The 21,311-nt window shown below is 36.6% G+C and overlaps 1 protein-coding gene and 1 long non-coding RNA gene across 8 annotated transcripts in view; one reads left to right on the top strand and one right to left on the bottom strand.

The window, feature by feature from the left end:
* LOC104911628 (uncharacterized) overlaps positions 1-21,311 on the top strand; it is a 167,760-nt gene that overhangs the window by 112,462 nt on the left and 33,987 nt on the right. For 3 of the 6 annotated variants that reach the window (XR_014884270.1, XR_014884271.1, XR_014884269.1), the window contains exon 6: positions 1,379-1,555. This is a non-coding gene — a long non-coding RNA (uncharacterized LOC104911628). Of the gene's footprint in view, positions 1-1,378; positions 6,996-21,311 lie in introns of those variants that run through there. The other 3 variants (XR_014884272.1, XR_014884267.1, XR_014884268.1) reach the window with 2 other exon arrangements.
* The window catches only part of CALCRL (calcitonin receptor like receptor), a 65,047-nt gene continuing 50,009 nt past the window's right edge, over positions 6,274-21,311 (bottom strand). For both annotated transcript variants that reach the window (XM_010713340.4, XM_031554129.2), the window contains 3 exons: positions 16,105-16,323; positions 15,722-15,763; positions 6,274-10,013 (listed from right to left, as the gene is read on the bottom strand). In XM_010713340.4, coding sequence (XP_010711642.1) covers positions 9,792-10,013; positions 15,722-15,763; positions 16,105-16,323 — 483 coding nt within the window. In that variant the 3' untranslated portion in view covers positions 6,274-9,791. The remainder of the gene's footprint in view (positions 10,014-15,721; positions 15,764-16,104; positions 16,324-21,311) is intronic.

Raw genomic sequence — 21,311 nt, 5'->3', positions numbered from 1 at the left:
TCTAAAAAACTGATACAAACATATTTCCATTGTTGCTCTCAATATTATTTTAATTTGTGTGGAGGCATCCTGATTTGTATTTCTTGATTAAGATTTTTGTATATTTCAATTACGAATCTTTCTAATTCTCTATTTAATTACAATAAGAACAGGCAAAGAGCACTCCTGACTTAAAAACAAGTCCCTGTAGGGAAAAATAAGAAGGAAAGAAAAAGTGATTTGTTTGAAAAGGGGAAAAAAAAAAAAAAAAAAAAAAAAAAAAAAAAAAAAAGCTACTGTCAAAAAAGAAAAAGAAATATTTTCTATTCCTTGGGGCACATACAGCGTTGAACTGGAACGGACTGTCTGAGTCAGCATCCAAACCTTGAAATTACCTTAATTTGAATTATTTGTACAACAGAAATTTATTTGTTTTTTTTTTTTTTTTAAAAGCTATGCAAGGAATTTATATTCTAACTTTAATTACTGTAGTCATTCTATTGCAGTATCTGGAAAATGCGTATTACAATTATGCTAAACTGAGATTATTTTGAAAAGGTTTGTGAGTAAGAGAAGTGGCAGTAACACTGTATTTTGAACAATCCCCAGAATATTAATACAACTTTGCTATGATTTTTCAAGCCATCTGTGTGATTGCTTTCTGTGAATTCTGTTGTTATCTCAGATCCTAAAGTATCTGAGTAGATGTGAGTAGATGGCAATCTGCTCACAGAATACTGAAAGAGGCTCTTTAACAAGGAAATCCTCGCTGGCATAATCTGCCCAAAATGTCATGAAAGAAGCCCATACTTGACAGCTCCTGGCTTCCATTAGGAATTGCAAGATGAAAGTTCCTTGTGAATAGTAGGAATAACTGAGGTGGTGTTCTGTAGAATATATGGCCATATGGAATGGAATTTATGGGACAGAGCCAAATGTGCTTTTGAGCTCTCTGTTAAATGTGGGTATTTGGCTCATACTTACATTTAATCAAATAAAATATGATCAAGCATTTGTGTTCTTAGATCTTTACTGATATCTAAAAAAAAAAAAAAAAAAAAAAAAATAAGGCAAGCTGTATTTTGAGACCAAGTCCAAGCATGCAAATATGCTGTATAAAAGGCAAAAGGCCTTCAGTTTTAAACGCTCCTACAGCACAACTATAAAAACAAGCGCAATATAGTTCTACCCTTTCCTTTACTGTAAGTGTAATATACCTAATAATGGTTTTGTTATCATATGATGATGTCAGTATAATGGTTAAAAACAAAAAAGTTTTTGACAGGTACTCCTGTATGTAGTGTGTACTGTATGTTTTGTAAGATTGAAATGCTGTTGTTCACTATTAATTCAAGATTTTTTCTCATATATTTACATTCAAAATTTTTTGCATTTACAGTGGAATCCACAACACAGCGCTTTGGAAGGAATAGACTTGACAACCATCAACTTAACTGCATTGTGTCAGAGGAACCACTAGTTTGACAGCAATCCGTATCCAATGCATGCAGGACCTTTGGAAGAAATTTCTCTGCTACAGTCACACATTTGTCATGTTTCATTTCCAAGTATCAAGGTAAGGAGCCAAGCAAGAATGTATTTATATTCAAGTTCATTTTCTACCTTAATATTTTGAGCAGTTGATATTGCTTTATGTATATATTTGCTGTAGAACATCAGGTTTCATTTCTAAACCTTGTCTCGAGTGCTGGCCATAAGCCTACCACAAACTTCAAACCATTTCTCTACAGAAAACAGCATCCTCATTTAGGACAGAGAGAAGGAAAGACTATAACCTTACACTGGTCAGCAGGTGGCTTGCATTATTAATCAACTCCAGCAGAGCTGGAAAACACAGCTGTCCTGCATGCACATGCCATGAAAGCTTGCTTTAATCAGGGACCATAGTACTTGTGTTCAGTTCTCTGTTCTCTCTGTGGCGTTTTTCTGTTTGTCACTGATTGTGAAACCTTATCTTACAGAAAAGCTTTGTGATCTCAAACTAATAATTATCAATGTTCAAATACTTTTTCATAGAATGTGCATTAGAGAGTTGGATTTTTCTGTATTCTGTTACATTATGTGTTTATGTGACATAGCACTATTATAACAGAAACTATTTTTTCGCTTAGAAAGTTGTGACTTAGTAAAATGAGGGAAAAAAATGGAAATAGTCATTAGAAATTATACTTAAAAATATTTTTACAGTTCAATGTGCAAATCTTTAGTTTGGGTTTTTAAAAAAAAAAGTTTAATTTGAAGAGCAATAACATGTTATTTGTCACAAATGCAGTATGAACTTAATGCAGATGAATCTGAATTGTTCATTTACTCAGTTATAAATGTTATTAAAAAATATACAGCTGCGAAATGATGAGAATCATTCCAATTATGATCATGAGGCTGTCAGCTCTGTACTTCCAGACAGGCTCATCACAGCGCACAGCCTGTCTTGCGGAAGCGGAACTGTAGCAGTATATAAGTATGAAGTGGCAGAAGAAAAAAAACATTTTACTTTTTTTAGTTGAGTATTATGTATAGGAGCAGAATATATATAGATAGCACTTGCTCAGGCAATTTTGTTAGATTGGAAAAAGATAAGAATTTCCTAACGTTTTTTACGTCTAGACTTGTTTGCTCATTTATTAAATAAATTTTGTGTTTTATTGCTATTATGAAGGCTGCTACAAAAGTAATGATACTGGCTTTTTACGTAAGTTGCATGACTGAAGGTTCTGCTTGGATGCTGGTAAAAATTTCCTCTCAGAAGGAGGGGTGAGGCATTGGAACAGGCTGCCCACGGAGGTGGAGGAGTTTTCAAGAAAAAAGTAGGTGTCACACTGAGTGACCTGGTTTAGTAGTACAGTGGTGATGGATTGACAAGTTGGACTAGATGATCTTAGTGGTCTTTCCAACCTTGATTATAGAATGCTTCCTATATTTTGATGTTGACCTATGACATCAGAGGCAAATGTAGAAAGACAGTTTGACAAAATGGCATCTGGCATGGAAGTGCTGATGAAGCAAAAGGTGTGTCACTGAATTCCTCCATTTGGAAAAAATGGCACCTAGTGACAGTGCCTGACACTTGGTAAATGTCTATGGAGATCAAACAGTGGATGTGAACAGAAGGAGGTGGTGGCTGTCATGTTGCTGCAATGGCAACAGTGTGTCACCTCTGCTAGGGCAAATTTGTATGAGTGTGGCATGCAGACTTCTGTTCAGCAATAGCTATGCGTTGCCACTGGCAGAGGTGCAATGTTGAAATTTTTCAACTGAGAATTTGCTCTACCAAATTGTGTTACTGTGCTCTTTGTAGTTATTGTATTTTCCATGGAAATAAATAGGAAGCATTACTTTTTGAGAGATCTAAGCTGCAATACATAGAAAATTACCTTGCTGTTTTAGAAGAGCATATCTGTCTCTAGTCATTGCTTCTGCTGTGATGCATCAATCAGCTAGTGTTGTTGTGCAGTGTAGTCTTTACAGTGGCCTTTAGCAGTCAAATGTATGTAGACTGGAATGTGTGTTGGCACAGGCATCTGGTTTCCCCTTCTCCTCTTCCTCATTCTTGTTTCAGAATATAATGTTGGAAAACCGAGCACTGCTCTCAACAAACCATGCTATGATGCAGAGCTTTGGATTTAGTTTCTGCTTGTCCTTTCCCAAAAGCTTACTTGTAACTCTTGATGAAGAGAGTACAGTGTACGTTTACCTACAGCAAAGATAACTAATGTTCACAAGTATTTTAATTGGTCTTAAAATTTTGCTTCTTTATCTTCACTGTGTGTGGTTAGATGCTTAGTGTTAACACTGTGAATGATCCACTGTGGCACTTAAAACAGTTGGACTACGAGAATTCTGTATTTTTTTTAATTTTTGCATATTTTTTAGAACCAGATAACTATGTTGGCTTGTATAATGTCTGTTATGACCAGAACAGATCAAGGTACATTAGCAGAGCATCTAGAATATTTTTAAGTGATGTAGGCTTCATATCGTGGAGAGGGTGGAATTGCTATCATGTTGTAATGGTATTTCAGAAGTGATATAAACTTTGTTCTTGCCCCACCCAATACAGTTTCTGGCACTTCTAAGTATTATATGGATACCTGTGCTGTAAGGGCATTTTCTCTTTCAAGGTAAATGTAATAGAAGTAGTTTTGGAATCCCTGTGTACTCACCTGCAGAGATTAGGAAGCTATCTTAGGTTTTTCTTTAAGGCACAAAGTAGCACGTTTTTATGCACATGTTGTGGGTATCTTGTCATTTTTCCAGCTGCTGAACCGAAGGACAAAATGTAGGTGGTAAGGTTTGGATTTGGATGACTAGCTTTTCCATCTTTTTCTGTATATTTATATCAAAGTGTATGAAAATTGCTAAATGTAAGGTTTGAGCTCTGTAGTTTCAGCACGACAGAAAAGCAGCCAGTGGTAGTAGGCACTGCTAGGGAACAGTAAGCCACACTCTTAGCTGCAATAAATCAGTACAAAAGAATATTAATAGCTTCGGTTAAAAAAAAAACAAGAAAACAAACACAAACCTACAACAAACAAAACAAAAAGAACCACCAATGCAGTATATTTACTAGGAGTTACTTGCAATTAGAGTATATATACTAGATAGTATAGCTACTCATGCACACTAGATTTCTATCAAATAAATTGAACTAGTAAGTTGTACCTTGAGTAAGATACCAATACTGTATCATAGCTCAAAAGAACTAAAATTAATATTTATAACCCCATTTCGGTCAGGTTATTACTTTCCATTTGAAAGCAAGTTATGGATAAGAGGACATTGCAACTCTTAAAGCATTTAATCAACTGTAAATTGCTGTTCCCCCCTCCAATTGTTTTTTGTGCCATTCTAGATTGTAATCATCTAGTATAACAAGGAAACTATGAATGAGAGTCTATTAGTAAACAAAACCTCAGAATTTATGCTAAATGTGATACTGAGCTCCTTTCCAAAGCTACAAGCTAGCTAATGGCAAAGAAGCAAGATAATTTGTTTGCCCATCTAAAACTTTTACCGTGTCTACATGCAAATTCTCTGTACGCCTTTAAAAAGAAGCCTGCTGAAACAGAGATATGCTGCCACTTGAGCTGTAAGCCATACCTTCACTTCATGCAAATGTAAAATCTAAGAGTACCTGAAAATGGAAAACAATGGAGACAATTCATGTGTTATTTAAAACTTTTTGCTTGTGTTTTAACAGCCAGGCTGGAATCTTACTTGAATAAGTAAGTTAATAAATTCTTGAAGCAGTTACGATTCACTTTTAGGACCAGGTAAACCAGATAATGTTATACAGCTCAAGTTTGATAGTTTTTACTTAAGGTCATGCATAAGGAACACCCACCTTCACAGTTTCTGATCACTGATCGAGTTCAACAGTATTCCTGTAGATTTCACTTGGAAATAGATGGCTAAATGGAATGTCCACTATAGTTAGAAATGTACTTAACCCAGTTAACTTATAAAACTCATGACCTGCAGCAGTGCAGGTGAAGACTTTCGATGGCCCAGTGCGATTGTAATTGCTTCTGTACTACAGCTGCCCCCAAGGCTGGTGTCCACGCTGAGGTGTAACAAGGTGAGTAGTAACTTAATTCAAGTTGCAGTATAAATGTTCATGTACCATGGCATTCCTTTTAAGTGGTTTGATCACCAGCTGAGTTTAGCAATTACACACTGGTAACCAATGGTGTAAAAATTAGCTATTATTGCATGCTCAAGAAACACAATTCTATGGATTGAAAACATGCATATTATTCACACTACTGTACTGACACCATCAACCCTATGTGAAGGAAAAAAAAACACAACACAAAAAAAAAAAAAACAAAAAAAAACCACCCAGTCAACCAAAAACTTCATTCTTTCCTCCTATGACTTGCCTTGTTGTGTTGCTGGTCTTGAGGGAACAAAACAGCTTCTGCACAGCTAAGCAATATGGACCTTATTTGGTTGGGGTTTAGTTGAATGCCAATAGAATGGAAAAATGCATTCACGTTAGTCTCAACTCTGTTTATGAGGGAATAATATTTAGTGAGAAAAAAAATTCTAAGTTGTTGAGTAAAGAAATTTAAGAGCAAGCTTACTCTAGATATGCAGTGCCTTACTGTACATTACAAGGGGAATTTTATACACCAATTAACAAACATACTAAATTGTAATGACTTTCTCCTTGAGTTAATACTTCATTAACACATAGATAAAGGTGTCAGTGAAAGCCTATTTCCGTATGTGAATATATACATTAAAGTTAATACTACATTTATACAAATGTAATGTTCTACTATGGAAATATTTTATTGAACGCAAACATAGTATTTTTCTTTCTGCAAATAAAATGCATGATGTCACATATGAAATAAGTAACCGAAAATAAGGAACAACCAAAAAATAACTTCTCACTTTTTCTATTTCATCCTTAGTGGAACAATAAATACAATGGCATAGCTTCTATTAATCTTATTTACACAGTACAATACTTGAATGTTACCGGGTTTCCAGCCCAAATGTTTCATGATGTTAACAAGAGTATGTGTTGCAGCATTTCTACAGCCAAGCACTCCAGGAGATCATCACAAAGAAAAAAAAAAAAATACATAGTTTAGCTGTTAACCTTATAATAACAAACTGAGGGAACCCTGCAGCAGAGAATCCATTTGTGGCACTTACTAGTTGATGACAGTAGTATTAAAAACAGACATTCCCTTTAATACATAACTAACATGCTAGTTACTTATACTAAGTGTAAGACAAGAATTTCTGTAGCCCCTTTCAAAGTGATACAGTACATGTTCACTAACAAAAGAGCAAAGAACAATAATAGTTAACTGCCCGTTGAAAAGAACCTCACAGCCCCCCAAAAGTTTTCTTCCATTTTAGATAATACAGGCAATGACTACAATATTCCATGAAGTAGAAAATAATCCACAGGACGAAATCTCAGCATAAAGATTTGATTTTAATTTATAGTGACAAAAAAAAAAAAAAAGAATAAATTAAGCAGCAGACTCTGCTCTTAGCTATGTAGGAACTGAAAAAGGTGAGGCAGGAAGACAAAATAAGGAATTCATATTTTCCAATGCAAAATAGAAGCTCATGAGGATGAGGGAGTGTTCCTCTCCTTGTACAGCCACAAACCTTTTTTTGCATGTCCAGCTCAATGTGTTTCCTTTTCAAAAGTGCACCTAGAAACACCGTGACTGACCACCTAGAAGCAGGATAGGTTCTGTGGAAAAGCAGTCTCCCCCTGTCAATTACCATTACAATCATCTCTCAACAGAGGACAGTGAACTATTAGCGTTTAGTAGATCGTATCAAAATACACAAATTTGCAGGTTATTAAATTTAAATGCCTAGCTGAGAAGTAAACTGAAATCAAAATCTAATATCATATCATATTCTCAGCTGTTAACATGTTTTAATTATAACAACCCACCAGGTACCATTGAAATAATTGTCATATAATATGCCATACAGGGCTGTGAAGCACTTTCCAACAGACAAGCATGTGCATAGGCTTTGATTCTCAGCTAGTACCCTCTGATTCCAAACATGGAAGCGAAAGACTTACACCAGTTGATGATCTGTTCCCCTCTTTGTGCAAAGCTGGTATACCAGAGCAGGGATGTCCTGCACTACTACCATTTTCAGAACATTGCAAAGATTTTTAAGTAACCCTTAATTAATTAATTAATTAATTACTTTTTTTAAAAAATGAGCAAGTTGAGTTGTAACCAACTTGTAATCATGTTGGAACAGACACCATCAGATGCTGTGATACAGGATTTCCAGATTTCACACTATTATAGTACAGCACATGATATTCATGTTATTTCCATCACTCGAGCAGACAGCCTTGCAGATTAACAGAAATCTCCATTTTAATATCTTAGCTGAGATTCTATGTTATGAAACTACATCATTAACAAAACTCTACACTCAAGCTCTAGACAACAATGAAAGGTGCAAGTGGCATGAATTTACTGCATCCTCTTAACATTTTCCTGCTAAATACAAAGCATGCGAGGCCTTAAAAAGTTACAAGAAAATCAACACTGAAACAGCTAATTAATTTCATGCTAACGAAGCTTACAGAAAGGCTACTGAAAAAAAAATGTTTAGATGTAAAAATCAAGTACTTCATATACAAAAGTATTTAGAACTAAAGTGGTTTAGAAAAATCTGTATTTATGTTTTTTGACCTGCTTACCTGATGCACATGAGCATAATCATCGTTGATAAGCTCCAGTATCCACTCCTCTTTTTTCTCCCCCAACTTTTGAAGTAGACTTTTCTGCAAAATATCCCTATATTACTTTTTTCTATTTCTTAGATTTCTTGTAAGGCTTATACAAATTCATCTCTTACAATTGAGCATTTTGTTTCACTTAATGTAACTACTATTTCTTTTAAGCTTAAGATGTACACAATTTGCTAGACACATTTTTTCAATACCTTCTCCACAACCTTCTCGTTCTTCAGTGAGACCTTTATAAACCAGTACACCCAAAAGCAACAACTTCCTTAAAAAGAACTGGTCTGAATCAAGCACCTCTCAAATAATATTAGAATTCTTAAACATTAAAGTTTTTTTTAAGACAAATCCTATATTGGATTTTCAAAAAAAAAAAAAGAAAAAAAAAAGGAATAATATGGTATTGGTGTTAATTTGCTCGATTAGTCTGTGTCACACACTGGCTTCACAGATAACAAATCATTTTCACTGCGTTCAGTCCAGTCCTCTTTTCTCTAAATATACAAGTCACAAATGTAATCAAAACATTGCCCTCCAAAACAGAGGAATGATGTTATGAGGCATATTGGCCATAGAAATACTTAAAAGAAAAACAAAACAAACAACACGGCTACAACAAAATCTGTATATGATTTTTCCCAGCCAAGTAAAATGCTTAAGCACACAGTGAAGTTCCATCAGCTTAAATTAATATTCAGATGGACTTACAGGTATTCAGGTTACTATTCTTTCTGTACTCTTTCTTACTTTTCAGTAAGGCTTCATCATTGATCTCACCTGCATTCATAAGCTTGAGGAGGAGGAGACACTCCTGTGTATGTGAAAACAGTTTAAATAAAATTGTTCAAGGCTTTCTGTAAACTGTTATGCTGCAATACACAAGTGAACAGAATCTTAGACTTGTATTAGCATCTCTGATGCTTCATTAAAAAAAGTTGCAAAATCAAACTGGCTCAGCATTAGTATCTTGAATCTATTATTTTAGACTATCTGTTACTGTTTTTTTGTTGCTTTTTGAGAATCAAATACTGGACATAAAATTAACCTGGACAATCTACTGTGATTATTGCACCTATTTTCCTTTGTTCAGTTTTAGGTTTGATTAAGACAATACAGTATGGTATTTATACCCTAAGTTTCTATAGGCAAATGAAGTGGCTTCAGTACAAGCCAGTCTTCATAGAAACTTCCAAGAAAATATCAAATCCTTCATTCACTGATTCCCCTTGTACAAAATATTGCCAACTTTGTCTACATAGTAGAAACTCAAGAGGCAACGTCTGTATACTTATGTAAATACACATACATATATAGCTAAGTAGATAGATATATGTATGGATGTCCATACTATATCAATAGACAAAACACAAACACATGTGTATATATACATACGAAAATGAGTTGGTTTAGTTTGCATCATTCAGGAGAATATCATACTCCTAAGTTAGATTCAATCTTCTGGCCATTAAGTCGTCAAAGCAAACTTCAAGTTCATAAACTACGAGGGTGAACACCGGCATATGCAGAGTCTTTTCAGTCAACCATACAACTTTTCTGTTTTTAAAACTACACTCTCCATGTCATGATAGCCTTTGCCATTTAAATGTTCACTGGTGCAGTCGTGGTTGTAGCTGTAGCCTGGAACATCACTGATTGTTGATACTGTATAGGAAACAGTGCGCATAGCATCTGAGTGGCTGAAGCTGTGCTCAAACTGGATTTTGTACTGATTCCAGTGTCTTCGCAAAACAGCTTGGACCTATGACAGGAAACAAAAACAAATGCACATAAAAACACTTGGAAAGTTAAGTCAAACTTAATTATTTGACAAATGAATGCCATAATAAATGTCTCAGAAAATAAGGTAGTAAGGCTCAATAATCCTAGGTACCTAGATGTGATATGTCACATGAGATATTCTGAAAGTATTCTGAAAGAATTAAAATGTAATTAGACATTATTTGTGCTTTTCACACCAAATTTGCTAGCTTAAGAAGGAGTAGCAGCAACACCATGTTCTAGTTTTTCCCCTGTGGGTTGAAATGAAATGTGGACAGACAAGATTAAAGTTAAAAAAAAAGATAATTTCTGTTCATCCTTACATTAAGGATGCAACTGTAGCAACTGCAAATTCTCATACAGTCCAGATACCATAAATTATTTCTGCTACGGTTCTGATACAAGAAAGCCTTTATTAATTTCTGACTACTACTTCATCAAATGACTAGAAAGACTATTTCCTGAACGCCGCATTTCTACCAGAGTTAAAAATAATGATGATAAAATAGCTCAAGGCCCCAGCTTGTTTACATGTCTCCACAGAAAGGATGTTATGTTTATCACAGACTTCCTCTCCTACATTATGCTTAAACACCTGCGCATGTGTGATAGATGAAGTGTCACATAGATTAAATTCACACGGGATCAGTTTTTAGTCAAGATGCCAAGTAAGGAATGCTAAGAATGGCAATAGCTACTGTTATTTTATTCAAAATATCTTTTTTGAAATACCAGCTTTTCAAATGATTGCCTACAGATCATGAGTATTTTGTTTCCTCTTCAGCAAAACTTTGCGCCCAACCGCCAGCAACACTGAGAATCTTTCCTGCACGGACTGGGGAAGTACTGCCATAAATGAAATGCTAGTCAGAAGCTGACAGTTAAATTTATCCAGCAGCGTACCCTAAATCACTGGTGTCATTATAAATTAAGCGCACAAAATAACTAACCTTCCCCCACCTAGGTATTGACATTGCAGTGGGTAAAAACTGTGTTTTCTTTACATTTTTATAACACAGTGGCTTTTTTTTCCCCTAATTTTATCTTTAAATGAAAAATAAATAAATGAAAAAGGATGTACATTTTAGACTTCCTGCATGCAGTACTGACTTCTTATCTGTCAAAACTATCAACAAAGAAAATATGAAATATCAAATGAGTTATACAAAAGATTAGTATTTTAGGGTAAAAGAGATACTCTTCTCCTAAGTTCAAAAAGCTATTTACATCCCTTTAAAATGTCTGAACATAAAATTGTCCTCCTCTGGACCCACTCCATATCTTTATTGGGCTGGAGGCCACAGGCCTGGATACAGCACTCCAGATAGAGGCTCATGAGGGGAGAGCAGAGAGGGACAATGAGGCACCCTGCTGCCACTCCTCCTTTGATGCAACCTAGAATACTGTCAGCCTTCTGGGCTGCAAGAGCACCAGTCCAGAGACAGACCACTGAGGGACACCACTCATACCTGGCCTCCACCTGACAACAACCCTCTGTGACTGTGGCCACCCAACAAATTCTTTATCCACCTAATAATCCAGGCTTCAAATTTCTCTCCCGCTCTCCAGTTAAGAGATAAGGACATAGCACGGGACCGTGTCAAAGGCCTTGCACCAGTCCAAAGAGATTGCATCAGCTGCCCTTCTTTTGTCCACCACTGTCACCACTCCATCCCTCAAAAACACAAGAGAAGAAGCTTTCTGAAAATACCAAATTGTCTGAGAAGGATGCTTTGAATTTATTTCTTGATCATAGCAATCTTTGCATTTCACTAAGTTTCATTTGTTCCAATTTTTATCGTTTCCATAGCAAAGTTCCTCAGTAAGATTAGTATCTTATTGGAGAAAGCAACAACAAGAAAAACCATCATCATGAAGAATGTTCTCTTTAGAAAGAACAGACAATCAGCATGGGATGGGAAAACTTGAACAAGTGCAACTAAATAGCTTAAACAAAGTCAGAGAACCTATTAGCAGAGTTGGGAAACAAAACATAATTGCCAGGTTGCAAAAGAAACTTATGCTGAAGGCCCGCTCCCATATATCCTCCTAGTAGCTTCAGTAATTAGTCTTAATGCAGTTGTAAACAATATTTGTAAATCAAAGGAAATCAGTCCCCACATCTCAAGAGGATTTTTGGAACTTGTGCAGGACAAGTGCCTACTGCCTATTTCTGGTCCGAAAATTCTCTGTTCAGGCTGCTTTCTCACCAGGGACAAATTGCTATAGAGAGTAATTCCTATATCGGCAAACACAGTTTCCCCTATGCCCTCTCTGGTGCCCATCACATCCTCTTGGTGCATTTCTAACTAAGCCACGTACACCTGGTATTTTTCAAAAAGCCTCTCTTTTACTGCCGAGTCAGCATTTCACCTCTGACCTTCTCTGTGTCTATTCTTGTAGGGTGTTACACCCTTTCATTTATTATTGCTACCTTCTGTGCAATCAATCATTCGTAGAAGACAGGAAGAATCAATGAGACAGCTAATTTCCACCACTGTTCATATTGCTTAACAGCATGCAGCACGCACACCTCTACAGATTATGTGACAACAGAAGACCTATTGCTCTTTTCCTCAACTTTGAGCAGTTGGACAGGGCTGTAGATTCAGCTCAGGATGGGCAACATTGTGAGAAAATATTAACCCATGTATTTTATCGAAGTAAGCAGTGTCACAAGAGTAGTTGCATGTCTCATTAATACAGATACCAACTACAGCTTAAGCATTCATACTTCCTCACCTTATTAGTAATGGCTCCTTCCGATGAGCTTCGATGACTTGCACCTTCTTTAACATACTAGTACTGTGATGTCAGTTTAACACAAATCTAATGGTTCAGTAGCCCCACCCGTCCCGCAAAAAAGAAAAAAAACCCAAACCTTGCCTATTTTTATAATCTTGCAGAAATGAGACCGTAGCGTTAACCATGTTTCCAATGACTACTGGAATGAGGGGAAAAATACCACTACCAAAACCAAAAATAAAACAAAAGAACCCCAGAGCCACAAGCTTCACGTGGGTAACATAATCATACCGTAAGTACATATTATGATCTATTAATAGGTCAGTAGGAATCTTTCTACTTCCTTTTTACAGAGAAAGCTGCTACAAGCTTCTCCCATTACTGCAACCTGCATCACCCCAAAGCCAGCCCTAAGCCAACTCCAATTGGGAAGCATCACAAAGTAGTCAAGAAGCATCATACTCTGTAGATGCCGGGACATAAGCAGAACATGAGTGTCCTTAGGGAATTCCTGCCAGAGAATATAAAGTTGAAGGATTTGCACGTATGCCCTTATCTGCTGCAGAAGGTGCAGTGACAGTTGCAACAGATGTTGGCGCTGGATTTGACGGAACACCCCTAGCTACACTGTCTCGAGTATGTGGAGGTGTTTCGTGGCTACAGTCAGCACAACACTTTTTTCTTAAATGTTACTTAGTTGCTTTTCATTCTGTTGGCAGATGATTTTTTAATTCCCTTTTTGACCATTGTCTGAAAAGGCCTGCAAGCCACTCCTTGAACAGTTTTTGGCTCTTAATGTTGATAGGAAACATTAAAAGCTACAGTAGCATTTGGGAAATAGTATTTAGATAAATAAACTAATACTTCTAGCATTTTCAATTGCTAGTATCTCACTGGGGATATCTTTTTTTCTGTTTTCATTCAAAGAGTTGATTCCAGTCTCAGGATTCATCTCCAAACCCCAGACTTGCTACAGAACAGCACACAAGTGTTAACACTGAAGCCATTTGGTATAGAACATAACAAGGAGTTGCTGTGACAGATGCCGATAGGGAAGGTCTTGTACACAACAGCTAAGCTACAGTATCAGGATTAGTTAAGGCACAGTTATGACAGCAACATATGATAATGGCAACAGAACACACATACGCCTACAGGCTCACATGCCAGAAGCAAAAATTTTTTGTATCTACTTTTTTTTTTTTTTTTCTTTTTAAGCAAACATTTTTTACTAACTATATTATCATTCTCCCCATGAGCTTCCTTACTCATGCAGGCAGTTATAAAGCAACAAATCCTCTCCCCAGCAAAGCGTAATGAGTTGAAACAAGGTCAATATTGATAACTGAAGCAGTGCAATCAGAATTATAAACTTATTTAAAAAGCTTAAATTTCTGCTATATAGAAAGCAAATGGAAAGAAATGTGTAAGTGAAAAAGAAAAGACACAGGATCTAAATATTTTGTTAAAACGTCTGAATCCACTTTTTAAAATTAACCTGACCGGAGATGTTCAAGAAATTGTTCATCTGTTACCATCTGCAGGAGCTGCGGAGGAGCTCAACTTATACACTCATCAGCCCAGGGATATTCTGCTAATAATCCCTTAGTGGAACAACAATGTTTTGCTTTTCTTATGCAGCAGAATATAAAAAAACATGAGTTTGTAAAATGAGGAAAATTTTCAGATGAAACAAAATCATTACCAGAGGTAGGATTAAAGTAGCCTCAGAAGACCAAGGGGGATAAAGGGCAGAGCTGAGCATTGGACAATATTGTTTCATAGAAACTGTAGATTTCAAATATTTTTGTCCACATTTTGCATTGAGACAAAGTAAATTGTCTGATTATTTTTCAAATGCCTCTTAGAAGGGAAAGAGCGTATAAAATATTTATTCTGAATATGGGAAAGTAATCAAATCAGATCTGTAATGCCTGGTGATATGTTGTTTTGAATCAAATATGTAAGCACAGACTCAAACTTGGATCTCCTTGCCATAAAACCAGATCAAAACCACTGACCCAGACCTTATAAACTGCAAAAAGAAATCACTCTTCTTCTTCTTTTCTGCCTCCTTAGCTAAAAATAATAATGACAATCACTGACACTCATACTTTTCTTGGAAAAAAAAAAAAAAATCTTGAAATCACATGGAATACTCATTGCAATTCAGACAGCTTCAGATTTAAGAGAAAGAGGAGTAAGCAAGACCTATTTGAATCAAATATTAGCCATGTACTTAACATGTAAGTAAATATTACTGGTCCAATAACATTATGCAAGAACACAACATGATAAAAGAAACTAAGGATTCAGTCCTATGAAAAAACATCTGGTTACTCCCACACATCTGCTTACAGCCCCATACTGCAACTGCACTAAATGCAGAAAAAATGAACAAACAGATGTGTAAGAATAAGGACAGCATTGTAATTGTTCCTCTGCCAGAAGAGTTGGAAAAGCCCTACTTCTTTGGTGGGATCTTTTTATTTGTTTGTTTTGGTTCTTTTTTCAAGCAAGAGTTGCAAAAATTGCAGTGAGAAATTTAGTGTGTGTGTATGCATATATATTTAGCTTTTCTAGTATGTTTATCTTTAACACTAAGGCCCTATAAGTTATTCTCAAACGTAAAGCTTAGTTGACAAGACCTTAATCTATTCCAGTTAACAGAAGTAACTTAGTAGTTGCCACAAGGATCTGTTCAATATATTAATGAAACAGTGCAATTTTCTGGCACAAGAATAAAGAAGTTAGTTGTTGGAATTAACTAATCATGACTTTTCAGACGTACACTTCTTATTCAAGACATTTTGAACCATGCCAAGCACAACGAGGTATTAAGTTCTGTTTGTAAGTATATTTTTCAGATGTGCAATCTCCTTAATTGCTAGAATATAAAAAATCTGTATATGCAAAATCATACAATAAAAACTATTACTTTACCTCTCCGTTGAAGAAGCAGAAAATTGTAGCGACCAGTAGACCCTGTAAAATTAAGATAACCTTCTTTATTTCACATGCATGTGGATTTTTTCAGGTTTGTAATACAATTAGAGGTTACTGATACAATTCCTATATACATAGCAAACAAAATATTTTTACAAATCTTAAGAAGTCTGTGTATAGTTTCTAAGAATACCCTACAAAAAAGTAGTAGAGCATAGTATGTTTCTTTCCTTCAGAGAAAAGAAAATTCAGTATACTGAGAAAGCTGAAGTTGCATAAAGGTCTTTACAAACTAAAATAAGAGAATAATTTGTCCTTTATTTGCTTCATATGCCAACAGCTATTCTAGCTCAAGTGAGCAAAAAATATTTAATTCCTACCTGGTAATGCATAAGGATGTGCATCACATATTCATAGACTTCCTCAGTGATTCGACCTTCAGGTCGCCATGGAAACAGCACAAATTCAATGCCAAGCAGGGGAACCAGAATGAGGGTAGCTCGTACTGCTTTCATGTATAGGTTGGATTCTGCCTTGTGGGTATCTTTCAGCTTGGTTATGAGTACACGGACAATATTTAACAGAAAGAAAAGATTCACCTGTTGGAAAAGAAAAGGACACTGAAGCTATTCTGAAAATAATTTGCAGACTACGTGGGGACACTAAGAGCCAGACTACTCAAAAAGCCATGTACTGCATAGAAAATATTCTGGCTATACAATAAGCAAAAGTTAACACTCTCTGAAAACATTTTGAAGAGAATGAGGCTGACTGAGCTCTGACATCTAATTCCAGAGCCTCTTCTTCTACCCTTTTAAGCAAGTGTCAATCCGGGTTATTCTTCCAGTGTTTACAATCCATATGCCATTTTCTGTGCTGTTACAGTAACAGTACAAATCCAAACGATGCTCATGAGAAATTTGAAGTGCAGCTTCTGAAGAACAGAATGGCAGTTGCTAACTTGTAAAAAAGAATGAATAGAAATGAACTGCTGGCCGTGACTGATGCACAAGTATCATCTTAAGGAAGACCACAGGTACAAGCCAATATACCCAAAGCTCTGACACGCAGTGCAAAGTTGAAGACACTTTCTATCTTGTTTCCAGTTGTGTATTTTAACAGCCGTATATGAGCTTTAATGATGTTCTTTGGAGAGCTTCTGGGAAAAGGTAGGCAAAGCACATGGATATAAGCACAGCATCTGTAATCATAGTCTGATTGAAATTAGCTCCTAAAAATTCAGTGATCCATTAGCAATGTAACACACAACTTGAGCACAGGTCTCTGCAGATGACATCCTTACAGCAATGTAAAAATCTGCCTCTACATGGTTTAAGATCTACCCTTTCTTGTCTATTTAGACCTCAGTAATCAGTTAGATCTATCTTAGAAGCTTGAATTTGAAAACATAAACATTTTTCGTTATTATCGTGATTTTATATTAAAAACAGTTGAATTTATCTTGACCCTTCTGTCTAAAGACTTCAATTCATTTTTACAGTTTAAAAAGCAATAACATAACCATAACATGCTTTTAACATTTCAACGTAGAAAGGGGGGAAAAACACCATTCTATTTTGAAGACCTAGAGTAATAATCTGAAAGGTTATCCTGAGTGCCACCGAATTAAGTGAACTATATCAAATGCTTACAATTTGATTTTGGCAAAATGATTTTAAAAAGTCTCCTGTTTTATACCAAAGGAAAGAAACTGATCTGGGCATTATGTATTTATTAAGAGATTATGCCTTTTAGGTTGGTCCAGTAAAGAATAACATTCTCCCATCTTTGTATTTTAAAACGCTTCTATATCCTTTTTTCTTTTTTTTTTTTTCCCCCTTTTTTTTTTTTTCAACTATGAATATGAATTCACAGGTATCCATACTAAATCTCATTCGGCATGTTAGCACTCATTATCAACCAGAAAAGCAATAGGTTCACATACATATGTGCGTATACACACATCATTTGCAACAGTCTAAGAATGCAAATCACTAGAGAAACAGCAATGGTAGGGTTGTATTTTAATCCAACGTGAAACAATGGCAACGCCCTAGAGACACTACACTCAAGCCACCATAAAACAACAGCTAAAGGCACCCTGAAGAGAGCTCAGCCAATCCAAGCACCTTGCCCAAGGACACAAGAGGCAAGATAATGCTGCCTAGATTCCCACTACGGAAGGCAGAGAAGTAGAGCCTAGTTCAATTTATCTCCTCTTGAGATAAATTGTCTTTCTCGTCAACAGTTACATAGAGAAAACAAGGGAAGAGGGGGAAGAAAGAAATCATCAAAAAGATAAAGTCCCTCCTACAATAAATAGGTGTTCCTGGTCTAGCAAGCCTCTGCCTCTCTGGAGTACAAGTACAAACAGGGAAGCCAACCCAGACCACGTGTGTCTTCATGTTCTCCACAACCCTGGCAGAATTCCTCTCATGTCAATTACGGTTTTCATGATAGACAGCTCTGTATTGTTACAGCAACATGGCCCTTGACAGACATGTTATGTTATTTATATTCTACTTACATGCTATTTAAATCATTTTAGCAGGAAATCGTTTAACATAGGAAACTACTGCATTCATTCTGGAATATTCCAACTACCTCTTGGCTTTGTTTAAGCAACCAAGGTCTTTTGGTTCTCTCTCAAGGGATTCATTAAGATTTTATGCAGCCCACGATTCTCATCCAACTCCCTGTGGCACACGCAGACAATAAATCCACACTCCATTTCTAAATTTAATCTCACTTAAATTACTAGCAGAGCATCAGGCTCTCTCAGAATTTTCACCCCTCTTGTGCTTTGGTAGCGTAACGAATCCCTATAATACTGTCCTTAGAATGCTAACTGAGGATGAAAGTAGCAGCAGATATAAGTAAATACCACTCAGAAAATTATTTCATTTGTAAATGCACAAAATTTTTCTGATTTTTTATTTACCTACCAAAAACAACCACAACAACCACCACCAACCATTAAAATAAACACATTCAGTGCTTGCAAGTAAACATCAGGATAGAAAAATGAGACAAATAATAGGATCCACTTAAGAAGAGCATTATGAGAGTTAGTAAAAGTACATATAACCAATGTATAGGGAGCAAGTATAAGGACAAACCAAATCCTTACTGAAAAGAATAAGTCTTGATTTGAGCGAGATAGAGAGTAGATCTTTGCACTTAAGGAAAAATAGGCCAATGGAACTACTTTAAGGTATTTTATCATCAGATTGACTGTTATGGTTAGCAAAGCCTCAGAGGAGTCCTGTTGTGCCAGCTGCAGCATGAACACACAGAAAAGTACTGGCAGCTGCACAGTGACACGAACATCGATCCAGGCAAGTGAACAGACAGAAACAAAGGCAGGGAAGGGAATCCTAGATGAAGTGCTGGAGCCTATGCTAGGAACTCGGTAGAACTTAAGGTTCTGCCTTCAGAGCCGTTGTTATGTGCAGTCTCTGACTTGCAGTTCCTGATTTAAAAATTCCCCAGGTCTCTGATATTTCTACTTCTGTCCAATGTACAGTTTGTGCTTAGCCCTACTGGTTTAAATTCTGCTTAAATTAATTCTTGGTTGCTATAAACAAATCATTGTTGGATCCATAAACTCAAATATTCTTACACACTAATGGTGCGCATTGCTTGCTTTTAATACAGGTATGCAGCTTCAGATCTAAGCCTATCTGAGCCTGGCTTCCTTGGGCCATGCACCTGTATGTGCTCATGAAGACATGTTTTATACCCAACTTACATACATTCCCTAGGCTGAGCGCATGAATGCTAGGCTTTCAATTTCTTGAACCAAGTCCAGCTTAAATTCATGAAACAGGTCAGTGACAAAAGCAGAAACAAACTGGGGCTCCTGAACTTCCTTCTAGTACAAAATCACTAGATGTCAGTCTAAGACACTGGTAAGACCCTCATACATAGTTTTACTGCTGGACAAAATAACCATTCCTTGCATATTATTTATACAAATAATGGCATAGCTAAATAAAAATCTGTTATTTTAGTGGTGCCAAAGCTAACTAAAACACTAGCATATCCAACTCTGAAATCTCCCTCTACTTTTATCAGTATTTGTCTACTGTAATCATACAATCATAGAATGGGTTGGGTTGCAAGGGACCTTTAAGATTGCCTAGTTCCAACTCCCTCCTATAGGCAGGGACACCTCCCAATACGACCAGGTTGCTCACAGCCTCATCTCCCTGGAACCCCCCGGAGCCTTCTCCAGGCTGAAGAGCCCCTGGTCCCTCAGCCTGTCCTCTTAGGAAAGGTGCTCCAGCCCTCTGATCATCTTTGTGGTCCTCCTCTGGACTCACTCCAACAGCTTTAAGTCCTTCTTGTATTGGGGACCCCAGAACTAGACATAGTACTCCAGGTGTGGTCCCACATGAGCAGAGTAGAGGGGCAGAATCACCTCCCTCAACCTGCTGGTCACACTTCTATTGATGCAATCCAGGATACGGTTGGCCTTCTAGGCTGCAAGTGCACACTGCAGACTCACGCTGAATCTTTCATCAACTGACACTCGAAAAGGGCCCACCTCTCAACCCTGACAAGGTCCTTCTGGTTAGCATCCCTACTCTCTAAGCGCGTCAACTGCACCACTCAGCTTGGTACCGTCTGCAAACTTACTGTAATAACTAACATCACTCTCTACTGTTTCATTCTCACTCTATTTCTTTAATTGTGGCTGCTTAGGCAAACATAAACAATTAAATGAGCAACTGAAGACAACACCAATCAAAAAGCAATTTAGGTCTGCTCCCATCTGCAGATTCTTTGGCAGGGATCTGGTCATAGTTGTGTAATAGCAGGGACCAGCATTTTTGTTGCTAACATTATGTAATTGTAGGATTTTTCAGTAATGTACAAGACTTAAAGACCTAATCCCCATTGGCTTTTGCCAATTTTTTCCAGCACCCCCTTGACAATTCTCTTCATGCCCTTTGAGATCTTCCTCCTGCAAATAGAAACTGTGTCTTTTCCCTTGTTATCTAATTTGCAGTTTAATATTGTTACCTAAACTTCTACTAAAGCAGGTCATGCTTAGTAAAGTGTGAAAATTGTATCTGGCAAGCAAGCTGGGAAGCAAATGAGGGTTCTGTTCACCAAGTCTGAACACATGCATTTCATCTTCTGTCTTATCTCTGGCCTATCTTTTCTGAATCAAAGTATTAATTTTTTTGTTACCTAAAAGAAAAATAAATAAATAAATCTTTTATGGTATTGTCACATTACACATGTCACAGGCAAGATGTGTACTCATGTCTAATCTGTCATTCTTTTCTGCTTTTCAAATATATCTGCTGATTGCACTGAGGTGAGAAACATGCAGTACACAAAAAATATACGAAAATCAAACGTATACTTATTTGTAAATTGCAAAGACAATGGATAGGGATACTGCCAAAATCAATCACACACAGCAGATCATTATGCTCCTAATAAAACCAAAAGACATTCTTAGTGTTGCCTTGAGTGGAAAGAAGACTTGATAGTTTTGGACTGATCCTATACGAGCATCTGAAGTAAGCAGGATCCTTACCACTGTTTCAGTATGATTTTGTTGAGGCCACTG

The sequence above is a fragment of the Meleagris gallopavo genome, chromosome 7 (assembly GCF_905368555.1).
Source record: "Meleagris gallopavo chromosome 7, MGAL_WU_HG_1.1, whole genome shotgun sequence".
Lineage (NCBI taxonomy): Eukaryota > Metazoa > Chordata > Aves > Galliformes > Phasianidae > Meleagris > Meleagris gallopavo.
This window is presented reverse-complemented; position numbering and strand designations above follow the sequence as displayed.